Raw genomic sequence first — 13,024 nt, 5'->3', positions numbered from 1 at the left:
GGGGTAATACATCGTCAAAAATCACGTGACATCATTTATGGACGGCCCCTGAGTTGAATAGTGAGTGAGTTGAAGAGTGAGTTGAATAGTGCGTAGTTGAAAAGTGAGTTAAATAGTGAGTTAAATATTTAGTTAAATAGTGAGTTTAATAGTGCGAATTTAAATATTGAGTGAGTTAAATAGTTAAATAGTGAGTAGTTGGATATTGAGTAGTTTACGCTGCTGCTGCTGTCTGTGTGTATTTTTTTATACTCTTAGGTTTTTTAGGATCAGATTCACCATGGAAGTGGAGAAAGATGGCAAACTACTATTCTTAGATGTTCTGTTTGAGAGGAGATCTGATGGATCCTTGGGACATTCTGTCTACAGGAAAGCCACCCACACAGATTCCTACTTGAAACCTGATTCCCACCACCACCCAGCTCAAAATAATAATCTCATCAAAACACTATACCACAGAGCTCATGGCATTTCTGACCAACACCACCTGGCCAGTGAATTAAGACTTGTACATCGGGCCCTGATTTGCAGTAAGTATTCATTATTTCTAGATTTGAAGCTTTCGTGACTGCAAGGATTCATACTCTTAGGTTTTTTTCGGTAAAGTCACGTAGGTAAAAAATTTAAATTAATAAAAGTAAAATAAAACAAATGAAAAAATTCACGACGTTTCGGAAGCAACACAAGCCTCCGTCTTCAGGTGGAACCGTCACAGCCACGACAGCTGTATCAAGTATTTAGTTTTTGTGTGAAAATCATGTTTTGCTGGTTTTGTTCTTTGAACACAATGTTGATGCACGGTTCATTTTGTGCACCAGTAAATTTGAAAAAAATCACATTTTATTTTTCCAATTAAGAAGGGTTCGGTGAATGCGCATATGAAACTGGTGGGGTTCAGTACCTCCAACAAGGTTAAGAACCACTGGTCTAGCACCTCTACACTTGCACCGTCGCATTCCCCAGCAATGTCTGTGAAAGGCCACGGGGTCACGGAGACCACCCACAGCACGAGGCACTGCCAACAGACTCGGGCAAGGGCTGCAGTAGATGTTTAATGGAGCAATTAGCAAGCAGCGGGTTTTACATGACAATCACGTCGACTTTTAATGGTTAATGATCACCGTGAAGAAAATGCAGAATGCCTTTTAATAACCTTATCCCTTAGCCGCCAAGTCTACAGCAGCACCTGGGAGGCTCTTGCGGAGTGGGAGGATGGAGCATGACGCACAGGGTTCACGCGAGAAGAAGGGGGGAGACGGCACGAAGCCAGCGAGGGAATGGGCACGAGGTCAGAGCTCAGAGTGAACCCGGCCGCGGGATTCTATTGGTTATGACTCCTCCCAGGCGAGCCGGTAGAGCTGGCGGGACGACCTCACCCCAACGCTTAACTAGAACGTAACGCCGTATTCTACTGTTCATGAGCACGAGCGCAGGTTCTACTTTGTGTTTGATTGCGATGGTGCGAATCGAGACCACCACAGCAGGCAGGTGACGAGGAGCAGAGAGGCTCTCGGCCTTCTGGAGTCTGCAGCCCCGATGGTCTCGCTGCTGCTGCCGCTGCACTCATCACGACTCGCTAGGGCTTCGTGGCCCTTGGAGCCGATGGCTCTTCCACACCGACTCGTTGGTCGTCTCCGTACCCCCACTGCTATCCACGGCCTCGCTCGTAGGCATCTGCAGCACAGCTACAGTGGAGAACCCCCGCCGTGAACAGCGGCCAGGGCCGCTCTGCCGGATGGAATCGCGCTCGGACCATCGTAACCAAACCCTAACGGTTGCACTAGAATCTACTTTATCGTGTAAAATGTTAAAATTAAAGCAAAGATTACGAGATTAAATGCCGCCTCCACCAGGCTCCGTCTCCACTCGCTGCACTTGCCACGAGTGCCCACGTCCACGGCACTGCCACTCCTCCTGCCCAACCCGGACCCAGGGGCCCACCGCCCCGCGACGAGGCCTCTCCCCTCCAGGCGGGGCCCTGCCGGCTACCACGCACGCCGCGCGAGTGGAGCCGTCTCCCACCCTCGCTGCACATTCCCACGTCGCCACCCCCACCTGACCGCGTCCCTGCCGCTGCCAGTGTTGACGTCCACACAGAGCCGCTGCGTTCACGCGAATCCCAGCCGGGCACCTCGCTCGATTACTACGAGGCCCGGTCCAACGACACCCATCGGATTAACTGCGATTGACGAGGAGGATCGTGACATCGGCAATAGAGGATTGTTGTGGGTTAGATTGTGTTAATGTGTCGTTAAACCCACCACTACCTGACACGGACATCAGGCCGGTTGTAATTACCGGCGAAACGCCGTGCTCGAGTTGTAAATGTTGTAGTGTGTTTACTCTCAACACACAGCCGCTTAGTGCTGTACTCGAGTTGTAGATGTTGTAGTGGGTTTACTCTCAACACACAGCCGCTTAGTGCCGTACTCGTCACTAATTGGCAGGTTTTGTTTACGTGACAAACCTTACTAATTGGCTGTGTTGGGTGGTGGGGGGGTTTAACGACACTTATTTTCACGCAATTTAACCCAAAAGCCTCTCATGGATAATATTGGTCACGAAAGCCTCCTCCTCCTACTACTAATACCGCTGCTTCTGCTGAGTGTTAAACAGAATTATGACAACAAAGAGAAGGAACCCGGAGACCCAGAGACAAGAAGCTGATTGGGGCAGTGGATGGCCTCTTCACGTCCACAGGTGGCCATGGGCCACGGGCGTCTGAGAGCATTCGGTGTTGCCTGCAAGCAGCAGCAGCAGCATCATCACAGAGCCTGTGCCAGTGTGAGCGCCACTCACTCATGGCCATTCAGCAGCAGCAGCACAGAGCCTGTGCCAGTGTGAGCGCCACTCACTCGTGGCCATTCAGCAGCAGCAGCATCACAGAGCCTGTACCAGTGTGAGCGCCACTCACTCATGGGCATTCAGCAGCAGCAGCACAGAGCCTGTGTCAGTGTGAGCGCCACTCACTCATGGCCATTCAGCAGCAGCAGCAGCACAGAGCCTGTGTCAGTGTGAGCGCCGGTGCTGGCCTCTGTAGGCCTCAAAGAAGCCACCGTCATCGTCTGCAGGCATGCAGTGTGAATGGCCGTGCGTGAGTGTGTGAGTGAGTGTGAGTGTGTGAGTGAGTGTGTGAGTGTGTGTGTGAGTGAGTGTGTGAGTGAGTGAGTGTGTGAGTGTGTGAGTGAGTGTGTGTGTGAGTGAGTGTGTGAGTGAGTGTGTGAGTGCGTGAGTGCGGCCGTGGACCCAAGCCCTGTTCAGGGTCCAGTACCCACGGTCGTCAGACGAGCCCAGTAGTCTGTGCTGAGTGTGGGTCACCTGTGTCACCTGTGTCACCTGTGTCACCTGCGTCACCTGTGTGGCGTAAGTGGCTGTCAGAGAATGCAGTTATGCTGTGGTAGAAATGGCGTGGCATGGAGTTATCAGCGTAGAGTTACAGGTTTGGAGTTCAAGTGCGCATGGCAGTCACTGGTGCTCGGCTGCATTTAGGTGCAGTCCCGGTGTGTCTGGACGTACGGCATGTGGTTGTCATGTGTGTGGTTGTCATGTGTGTGGTGTGGTTGAGTTGTCCTGTGTGGTTGTCACGTGTGTGGCTGTGCTGTGTTTGTGTGGTTGAGCTCCAATCAGCTGCTCTGTCCTCGACTCTGCCACCTGCAACAACAGCAGCAGCAGCAGAGAAACGTCCTGTGAGAGCAGAGCACAGGCAGCGCGTGAGAGTGGTGATGGGTGGCGGTGGTGAGTGCACAGTGTGGTGAGTGTGAGAGTGGTGGTGTTCACTGCGTGGTGAATGTGTGAGTGTGAGAGTGGTGGTGTTCACTGCGTGGTGAATGTGTGGTAGTGCATGGTGATGGTGGTGAGTGTGAGAGTGCTGGTGTTCACTGCGTGGTGTATGTGTGGTAGTGCATGGTGAGTGTGGTGAGTGTGAGAGTGGTGGTGTTCACTGCGTGGTGAATGTGTGGTAGTGCATGGTGAGTGTGGTGAGTGTGAGAGTGGTGGTGTTCACTGTGTGGTGAATGTGTGGTAGTGCATGGTGAGTGTGGTGAGTGTGAGAGTGGTGGTGTTCACTGTGTGGTGAATGTGTGGTAGTGCATGGTGAGTGTGGTGAGTGTGAGAGTGGTGGTGTTCACTGCGTGGTGAATGTGTGGTAGTGCATGGTGAGTGTGGTAGTGCATGATGAGTGTGGTGAGTGTGTGGTAGTGCATGGTGAGTGGACAGTGAACCTCATCAGTCCAGTTTCTCCACAGCATCCAGGAACTTGAGGAAGTCCTCCAGGCGGTGGAAGCCGCCCACTTCCCGTGCCACCATGGCGAAGAACTCCGGGGCCTGAGAACAGGAAGAGAATATGTGAGACAAAGACATCGAGGAGGAGCTGGCTGAGGAGGGGAAGAGCTGGGTGAGGTGAGGAGCTGTGTGAGGAGGGTAGGAGCTGTGTGGTGCCCCCACGTGGTGCTCTGTGGTGCCCCCACGTGGTGTCCCCCGGTGTCCCCGTGCCACCTGCTGGCGGATCTCCAGGAGGGAGTGGAGGATGCGGCCGTCGATCTGCGTGAAGTTGGGGCAGTAGGCGCCCAGGCTGCTCTCCTCCAGCCAGGCCTGCACGTCACCCTCCTGCCACTTGGGGACGCCTGGGGACACGGCAAGCGGCGCACGCGGGGCAACAGACGTGGGCAACCACGGGGGACTCGGCGTGAGCAAGACGAGCAACTTGACGCAGAATCCTGCAACTCGGTGCATCAAACACCCAGCTGCCCCTGTGTCTATACATATGTCCCCTGAACTGATATTACCAGGCTGCTGTTGCCTAGGGGCTGCTGTTGTCTAGGAGCTGCCGTTGCCTTGGGCTGCTGTTACCGAGGGGTTGCTGTTGCTGAGGGGCTGCCGTTGCCTAGGGGCTGCTGTTGCCAGGTTACTGTTACCTAGGGGCTGCTGTTGCCTAGGGCCTGTCGTTGTCTAGGGCCTGTCGTTGGCTAGGGGCTGCCGTTTCCTAGTGGCTGCCGTTGCCTAGGGGCTGCCGTTACCTGCGAGGCGAGCCTGCACCTCCTTGGACCTGGAGGAGGAGCAGCACGAGATGAAGCCCTTGACGGCGCGGAGCACGACCTGAGGCACAGGAGGGGGGGGGGGGTTGTGTCACCACACGAGCACTGAGGTGTAGAGGAGGAGGAGGTGTAGAGGAGGTGTAGAGGAGGAGGAGGTGTAGAGGAGGTGGTGTAGAGGAGGAGGAGGTGTAGAGGAGGAGGAGGTGTAGAGGAGGAGGAGGTGTAGAGGAGGAGGTGTAGAGGAGGAGGTGTAGAGGAGGAGGAGGTGTAGAGGAGGTGGTGTAGAGGAGGTGGTGTAGAGGAGGAGGTGTAGAGGAGGAGGAGGTGTAGAGGAGGAGGAGGTGTAGAGGAGGAGGAGGTGTAGAGGAGGTGGTGTAGAGGAGGAGGTGTAGAGGAGGAGCAGGTGTAGAGGAGGAGCAGGTGTAGAGGAGGAGCAGGTGTAGAGGAGGAGCAGGTGTAGAGGAGGTGGTGTAGAGGAGGAGGAGGTGTAGAGGAGGAGGAGGTGTAGAGGAGGTGGTGTAGAGGAGGAGGAGGTGTAGAGGAGGAGGTGTAGAGGAGGAGCAGGTGTAGAGGAGGAGGAGGTGTAGAGGAGGAGGTGTAGAGGAGAAGATGTAGAGGAGGAGGAGGTGTAGAGGAGGAGGAGGTGTAGAGGAGGAGGTGGGGGTCCTCACGCTGCCCCAGGAGACGGCCGCTCTCTCCCTCAGCTGGTTCTGGTTCGTGCTCCATATGGGGCAGTGGAGCTGTCCCTCTGTGACACACAAACACTCAGAGTCACACTCACCACTCACTCACCACTCACTCACCCACTCACTATTCACTCACCATACACACTCACTCACTCACCACTCACTCACTCACTCACCATACACACTCACCACTCACACTCACCATACACACTCACCACTCACTACACACACCACTCACTCACTACACACACCACTCACTCACTACACACACCACTCACTCACTACACACACCACTCACTCACTACACACACTACTCACAACTCACGACACACTCACCACTCACTATACACACTACTAACTCACCATACACACTCACCACTCATTCACCACTCACTATATAAACTCAGCACTCACCACTCACTAACCATACACACCACTAACTCACCATACACACACTCACCACACTCACTCCCCACACACACCACTCACACTCCACACTCACCACTCACTCCCCACACACACTCACCGCACACAAATACGTAGTGTATATATGTGTGGTGTGTGTGACATGCTGCTGAGCGTGCAGGGAGAGCCGCCCTCCTCACCCTGCCTCATCTGGGAGCAGGTGCCGGGGTCGCGGCTGAGTCTGCTGAGCGTCGTCACCGCGTGGAGCTTCTCCACGGAGCGGCCCTGCCTCAGGCTCTGCACCAGCGGAGCCACGGCGCCCGCCTCGTAGATCTGACGAGAGAAGCGGTGCGGATCCCGCGAAGAGCGACGGTGAACCTCGGCGCAAGCAGGAAGCGGCGTGGAAGCGCGACGCATTCACGACTCGGGCGACGTCGTCGACCGACCCGCGACAACGTCCCGGCGGGGAAGCGACGATCGCGGCGCGTGTCGCCCAGCACGGCGCCCAGGGCCGACTCGGGCAGCACGACGCCGGCCACAGGCCGACGTCGTTGGTGCGGTGTGAGCGCTCACCTTCCTGCGTACCGGCCAACACACGGACAGCATGGCCAGCATCTCCAGCAGCTCCTCGCCCTGGTATAGGATCTCACCTACCCACTTGTATCGGCCGTACACTTTGGACCGACTGATGGCCTGGAGCAGCTCATTAGTGGAGTCTGAAACGAGACACGCAGGCCGTCATATAGGACCATACGCTGTTACCCACACCGGCATCATGAGAGGCCTGCCTAACAGTGATCTTACACACACACACACACACAGGAACTTAACAGTGATCTCACACACACATACACACAGGAACACAAAAATCAGTTCGAAAGAAATGAGTTTCAATCTAGATGATATAGAATTGCATAGTTCCAGTGGCTTCCTAATATGGGAAGAGCATTCCAGATGGCCACAGCGCATCTTAAAGTGCGCGATGCAGTCACCACCGTCTTTGTTCAATGGTGAGCCAAAAGCTGCGAAAGCCTAAGTGTTAAAGCAAAAGCCGCTGCGAGGATGGCCGGAGTTTGTGTGATGGTTTATTCTCCTTGACGAGAATATAATACCTCTACTATTCTTCAAACTCTATACACTTCAGTGAGACTGGCATCACGAAAATAGCCGTCACTCACCATCACTTATCCTGTAACAACAATCTCAACGCAACCCACCCAAACGTTCCAGGAGATTTGTATGAATCCGTCGATCCTGAACAAGGCCAGTCAGCCAAAATATCAACATCTTCCCTTTAATGCGGAAACGGTGGCGTTTACACCCTTCATCTGACATCGGACTAAAGCTGCACAAGGGAGGCAAGCGGCGGGCGAGCGAGAGCCGAGTGCCGAGTCCCGCAGGCGAGGAGCGGTCCGTGCGGGGTGCGGTGAGAGTTGTTTACTCGTCTCTCCCAGGGGGTCGCAGTCACTCTCCTCCAGCACGTTGGCGATGACCTGCAGGGCAGACATCCTGAACTCCACGTCATCCTTCTTGAGCAGTTCCTGCATCACGGGCACCGCGTTGCTCTGGCGGAAGGAGGCGCGGTTCTCTGCCACGCGGGAGAGGTTCCCCAGCAGAGAGACGGTGTTCACCAGCAGCTTGCGTATGGTCTGGAGACACGCGGGGTGAGACACACGGGGAGAGACACACGGGGTGAGATACACGGCATGACACACGGCGTAACACACGGGGTGACACAAGGGGAGATACACGGGATGACACACGGGGAGACGCACGGGGAGACACGGCGTGACACATGGGGTGAGAGGCATGGGGTGACACACGGGGTGACACACGGGGCGGCACACGGGGCGACACACGGGGCGAGACACGGGGCGAGACACGGGGCGGCACACGGGGCGGCACACGGGGTGAGACACGGGGCGAGACACGGGGCGAGACACGGGGCGACACACGGGGCGACACACGGGGCGGCACACGGGGCGACACACGGGGTGAGACAGGGGAGATACACATGGAGACGTCACCGCCTTCATGTCCCTTCATCAACAAGCGCTCCACGCAGCCACGGGTACACACTCGTGTGTTTACGCATGTTTACATGCTTGTTTGCGTGTGTTTACGCGCGTTTACATGCTTGTTTACGCGTGTTTACATGCTTGTTTACATGCTTGTTTGCGCGTGTTTACATGCTTGTTTACATGCTTGTTTACGCGTTTACATGCTTGTTTACGCGTGTTTACATGCTTGTTTACATGCTTGTTTGCGCGTGTTTACATGCTTGTTTACATGCTTGTTTGCGCGTGTTTACATGCTTGTTTACGCGTGTTTACATGCTTGTTTGTGTGCATTTACGCACGTTTACGTGCTTGTTTACATGCTTGTTTGTGTGTTTGCATGCTTGTTTGCGCGTGTGTTTATGCGTGTTGACACGTGTGTGCTGACGGAGGTGCACATGACGGTGCCTCTGGCTGCTTGTTGTTGTTGTTGACGGTGCGAGTGTCTCCAAGTGCGGCGAGCGGCCGTGCGTCGGTGGTCTGCGCACAGTGAGCAGCGGCGAGGCGTCCTCACTGCGGTGCGACGTCACGACGGTGTGACGTCACTACATCACGGTCGATGCGCTGCGGCTCTCTGGGAAAGGGAAACTGCTTATTGGAGCGCGTTGAGCCGCTGCCTCCAGCGGGACGCGACAGCCGCGTCGCTCCAGCAAACCACGATGCCTGTGCCTCCTCCTGGCCTCCGTCTCTACTCCGCTCTGTCTCCTCCTCCTCCCCGTGTCTCCTCGGTGTCTCCTCCTCCTCTGTGTCTCCTCTCTGTCTCCGCTGTCTCCTCTTCCCTGTTGTTCCGTGAGCTTCCCAACCCCACAGACAGCCTCCCCCTCTCTCCCTGTGCCACTGTCTCACCCCAACCCCACAGACAGAGCATCTGTGGCCTCGTATTTGTCTCCCTATGTCAGTGTGCATTCGTATCTCTTCTCGTGTCCATCCCCACGTGTCTCCCTACGTCTATCTTCACGCGTCCACGTCCCCGCACCCGTCTCACTGCGTCCGCGTCCCCACGTTCGTCTCCGCGAGCGTCTCTCCCCTTGGCGCAGGTCGCGACGCCACGCCGCTCTCCCCGCCCCCCGACATCGCCGAGCCGCCTGGCCCGTGCCCGGGGTTGGGCCACCGCCACGGCCCTCTGGGCCCCCGCACCGCGTGGGCCCGGGGGGCCGACGGCATTGCCACCGTGCGCCCCGGCGGAGCCGCCGGTGGACTCCGCTTTCTCCCCGGCGCCGCGCCATCTTAACCCCCGCAACGTGCCGGTGACGTTCCGGCGACGTGCTCCCGCGGGTTCACGCACTCGGACGACGCCGCGCTGGCAAGCCGAGCCCGGACGGCAGAGGCCGCCAGGAAAGTCCTCGGACGAGTTCTGAGAACTCGAGAAGCGAATTACGAGAACCGGCGCCTCTATCATCTACTACTCACCATCCTCTACTACTCACCATCCTCTACTACTCGCCATCATCTACTACTCACCATCATCTATTACCCGCCATCATCTACTACCCACCATCGTCTACTACTCACCATCGTCTACTACTCGCCATCATCTACTACCCGCCATCATCTACTACCCACCATCATCTACTACTCACCATCATCTACTACTCACCATCATCTACTACTCACCATCCTCTACTACTCACCATCCTCTACTACTCGCCATCATCTACTACTCACCATCATCTACTACCCGCCATCATCTACTACTCACCATCATCTACTACTCACCATCATCTACTACTCACTATCATCTACTACTCGCCATCATCTACTACTCACCATCATCTACTACCAGCCAACATCTACTACTCACCATCATCTACTACCCGCCATCATCTACTACTCACCACCATCTACTACTCGCCATCATCTACTAGTCACCATCATCTACTACCCGCCATCATCTACTACTCACCATCATCTACTACTCACCATCATCTACTACTCACCATCATCTACTACACGCCATCATCTACTACTCACCATAATCTACTAAGCACCATCGTCTACTACTCGCCATCATCTACTACCCATCTACTACCTGCCATCATCTACTCACCCCATGTGTGTCCCTGTGTGACGCCGCGCTGGCAAGCCGAGCCCGGACGGCAGAGGCCGCCAGGAAAGTCCTCGGACGAGTTCTGAAAACTCGAGAAGCGAATGACGAGAACCGGCGCCTCTATCATCTACTACTCACCATCCTCTACTACTCGCCATCATCTACTACTCACCATCATCTATTACCCGCCATCATCTACTACCCACCATCATCTACTACTCACCATCAACTACTACCCGCCATCATCTACTACTCACCATCATCTACTACCCGCCATCGTCTACTACTCGCCACCATCTACTACCTGCCATCATCTACTACTCACCATCATCTACTACTCACCATCATCTACTACTCGCCATCATCTACTACCCACCATCATCTACTACTCACCATCATCTACTACTCGCCATCATCTACTACCCGCCATCATCTACTACCCACCATCATCTACTACTCACCATCATCTACTACTCGCCATCATCTACTACTCACCATCATCTACTACCCGCCATCATCTACTACCCACCATCATCTACTACTCAACATCATCTACTACCCGCCATCATCTACTACCCACCATCATCTACTACTCACCATCATCTACTACTCACCATCATCTACTAAGCACCATCGTCTACTACTCGCCATTATCTACTACCCATCTACTACCTGCCATCATCTACTCACCCCATGTGTGTCCCTGTGTGTCCCCATGTCTCCCCGTATCTCCCCGTGTATCCCCGAGTCTCACCGTGTATCCCCGAGTCTCACCGTGTGTCCCCGTACCCGCTTAACCTGGCTGCGCTCCCACAGCGGCTGGTGCTTCAGGATGTCCAGGAGATGTTTGATGGTGCCGCACTGACCCACAGCACAGACTGACACAACCACAACAAAAACAACCACATCAACAACAAAAACAACAACCACATCAACAACTGCGCAACCACAGCACTACCACCCCCGGCACGACACCGCGGTGGTGACGCCGCGGTGCCGTGACCGACTAAGCGGCCTGGTCACAGAGGGGCGGCCACCGCAGCCCCCGAGTCGGTGGCGGTGATTTTAGGGTTTGTTTAGCGCTGACACTCCAACCTTGGGAGTCGTGGTGGTAACCCTAACATCACCACCACTAACACTACCACTAACACCACCACTAACACTGTAGTGGGTTCCAATTAGGTGCACACACACAGCTTAGAGGCAAAACTATTTATTAGAACATTAAATTATATAAAACTGTACATAAGGTGGTAGCCACCTTCCTCAACTCACTAACACTCTGGAACACTATCAGCGTGACCAAGGCAGGCAATGCGCTGCCTGGTCACTGACGACAACCCGGGGACTTGAGGACCGATTATGGCGTTTTCACTTCGGGGTTGAACAGCCCCACTCTGCGTTCACACTCCGCTTATAACCGCTCCGGCATGGCCGGCTCCGCCCAAGCCACCCCTCCCTTCCCGAACCGCCGGGAAGGTCCGGGTCCTCCACCCCGTGACCCCCAAGGCTCCGCCTTGGGGCCCCTAGCCCTCGTACGGGCCGACACAGTAGTGACGTCCTATGTCACTACAACACCACCACCATCATCACCACTAATACCACCACCACCGCTAACACCACTAACACCACCACCACTAACATCAACAACAACTCTAGATTTGAAGCTTTCGTGACTGCAAGGATTCATATTCTTAGGTTTTTTCGGTAAAGTCACGTAGGTAAAACATTAAAATTAATAAAAGTAAAATAAAATAAAAATCACGACGTTTCGGAGGCAACACAAGCTTCCGTCTTCAGGTGGAACCGTCACAGCCACGACAGCTGTATCAAGTAAATGAGAGATTGCAGGAGCTACCACTCCGTTTATATAATGGTTGGAGAGGGGGGGGGAAAGGGCCAAGTAAAGCTCACTTTTTATTCATATGGTAAGGTGAGGCTTAAGAGGGTGAGCCTTTGTTATGGAGAGGTACGGTTTGTGACTCAACCTGTGACAAGGAGACAACCACTAAACATGGTAAACCTGTAATAGTCTGTCAAATAAGATTGGCCAACTGAGTGTAGTTAAATCTTTTTTGCATGGTTAATCACATCTTTCCAATGATTACTCAGTTTGTAACCATCATCACCGTACCTCTCCATAACAAAGGCTCACCCTCTTAAGCCTCACCTTACCATATGAATAAAAAGTGTGCTTTACTTGGCCCTTCCCCCCCCCCTCTCCAACCATTATATAAACGGAGTGGTAGCTCCTGCAATCTCTCATTTACTTGATACAGCTGTCGTGGCTGTGACGGTTCCACCTGAAGACGGAAGCTTGTGTTGCCTCCGAAACGTCGTGATTTTTATTTTATTTTACTTTTATTAATTTTAATGTTTTACCTACGTGACTTTACCGAAAAAAACCTAAGAATATCAACAACAACAACAACCGCCATTCGCCACTAAGTGGCGGTGACGTCACCACGACGCTTGTGCCAGGCCAAGTGCACCTTGAGGCCACGTGAAGTGTCGAACGCCCGCTGGCAGGAGGTCACGGGGCAGACCCAGGTGCCACGGGTCGACTGACCGAGATGACCGAGATGACTGGCTGATGCACCACCTGTGCCCCCTACTGTACCAACTTGCTGTGCTTTAGCCACCCGGCGCTCCGCTCGTTGTTGTGAGCGTCGCTCCTCCGCCCTCCGTTGTTGTTGGAGGGCGACTGCCTCCAACTGCCCAGTAGCGTCCTTTACGAGCCTCCTCCACTGAGGCCGATCTTGACACCACTGGTACCAGTCATCAGCAAGTCCACTC

General features: G+C 54.4%; 1 protein-coding gene across 1 annotated transcript; it reads right to left on the bottom strand.

Moving 5' to 3' along the window:
* Positions 1 to 1,032: 1,032 nt before the first annotated feature.
* On the bottom strand, positions 1,033 to 7,797 carry LOC133347975 (uncharacterized). Its single transcript, XM_061560737.1, has 8 exons — positions 7,566 to 7,797; positions 6,698 to 6,840; positions 6,325 to 6,502; positions 5,705 to 5,781; positions 5,016 to 5,094; positions 4,495 to 4,622; positions 4,221 to 4,323; positions 1,033 to 3,651 (listed from the first exon to the last, which is right to left on the bottom strand). The coding sequence occupies exons 1-7, from the start codon at positions 7,669 to 7,671 to the stop codon at positions 4,225 to 4,227; spliced, it is 810 nt and encodes a 269-aa protein (XP_061416721.1). The 5' UTR covers positions 7,672 to 7,797; the 3' UTR covers positions 1,033 to 3,651; positions 4,221 to 4,224.
* Positions 7,798 to 13,024: the final 5,227 nt, after the last annotated feature.

This window comes from Lethenteron reissneri, chromosome 26 (genome assembly GCF_015708825.2).
Source record: "Lethenteron reissneri isolate LAM-NWPU_2019-01 chromosome 26, ASM1570882v1, whole genome shotgun sequence".
Taxonomy (NCBI): Eukaryota; Metazoa; Chordata; class Hyperoartia; order Petromyzontiformes; family Petromyzontidae; genus Lethenteron; species Lethenteron reissneri.
Note: the sequence above shows the minus strand (reverse complement) of the source record. Positions and strands in the feature narration are given on the sequence as shown.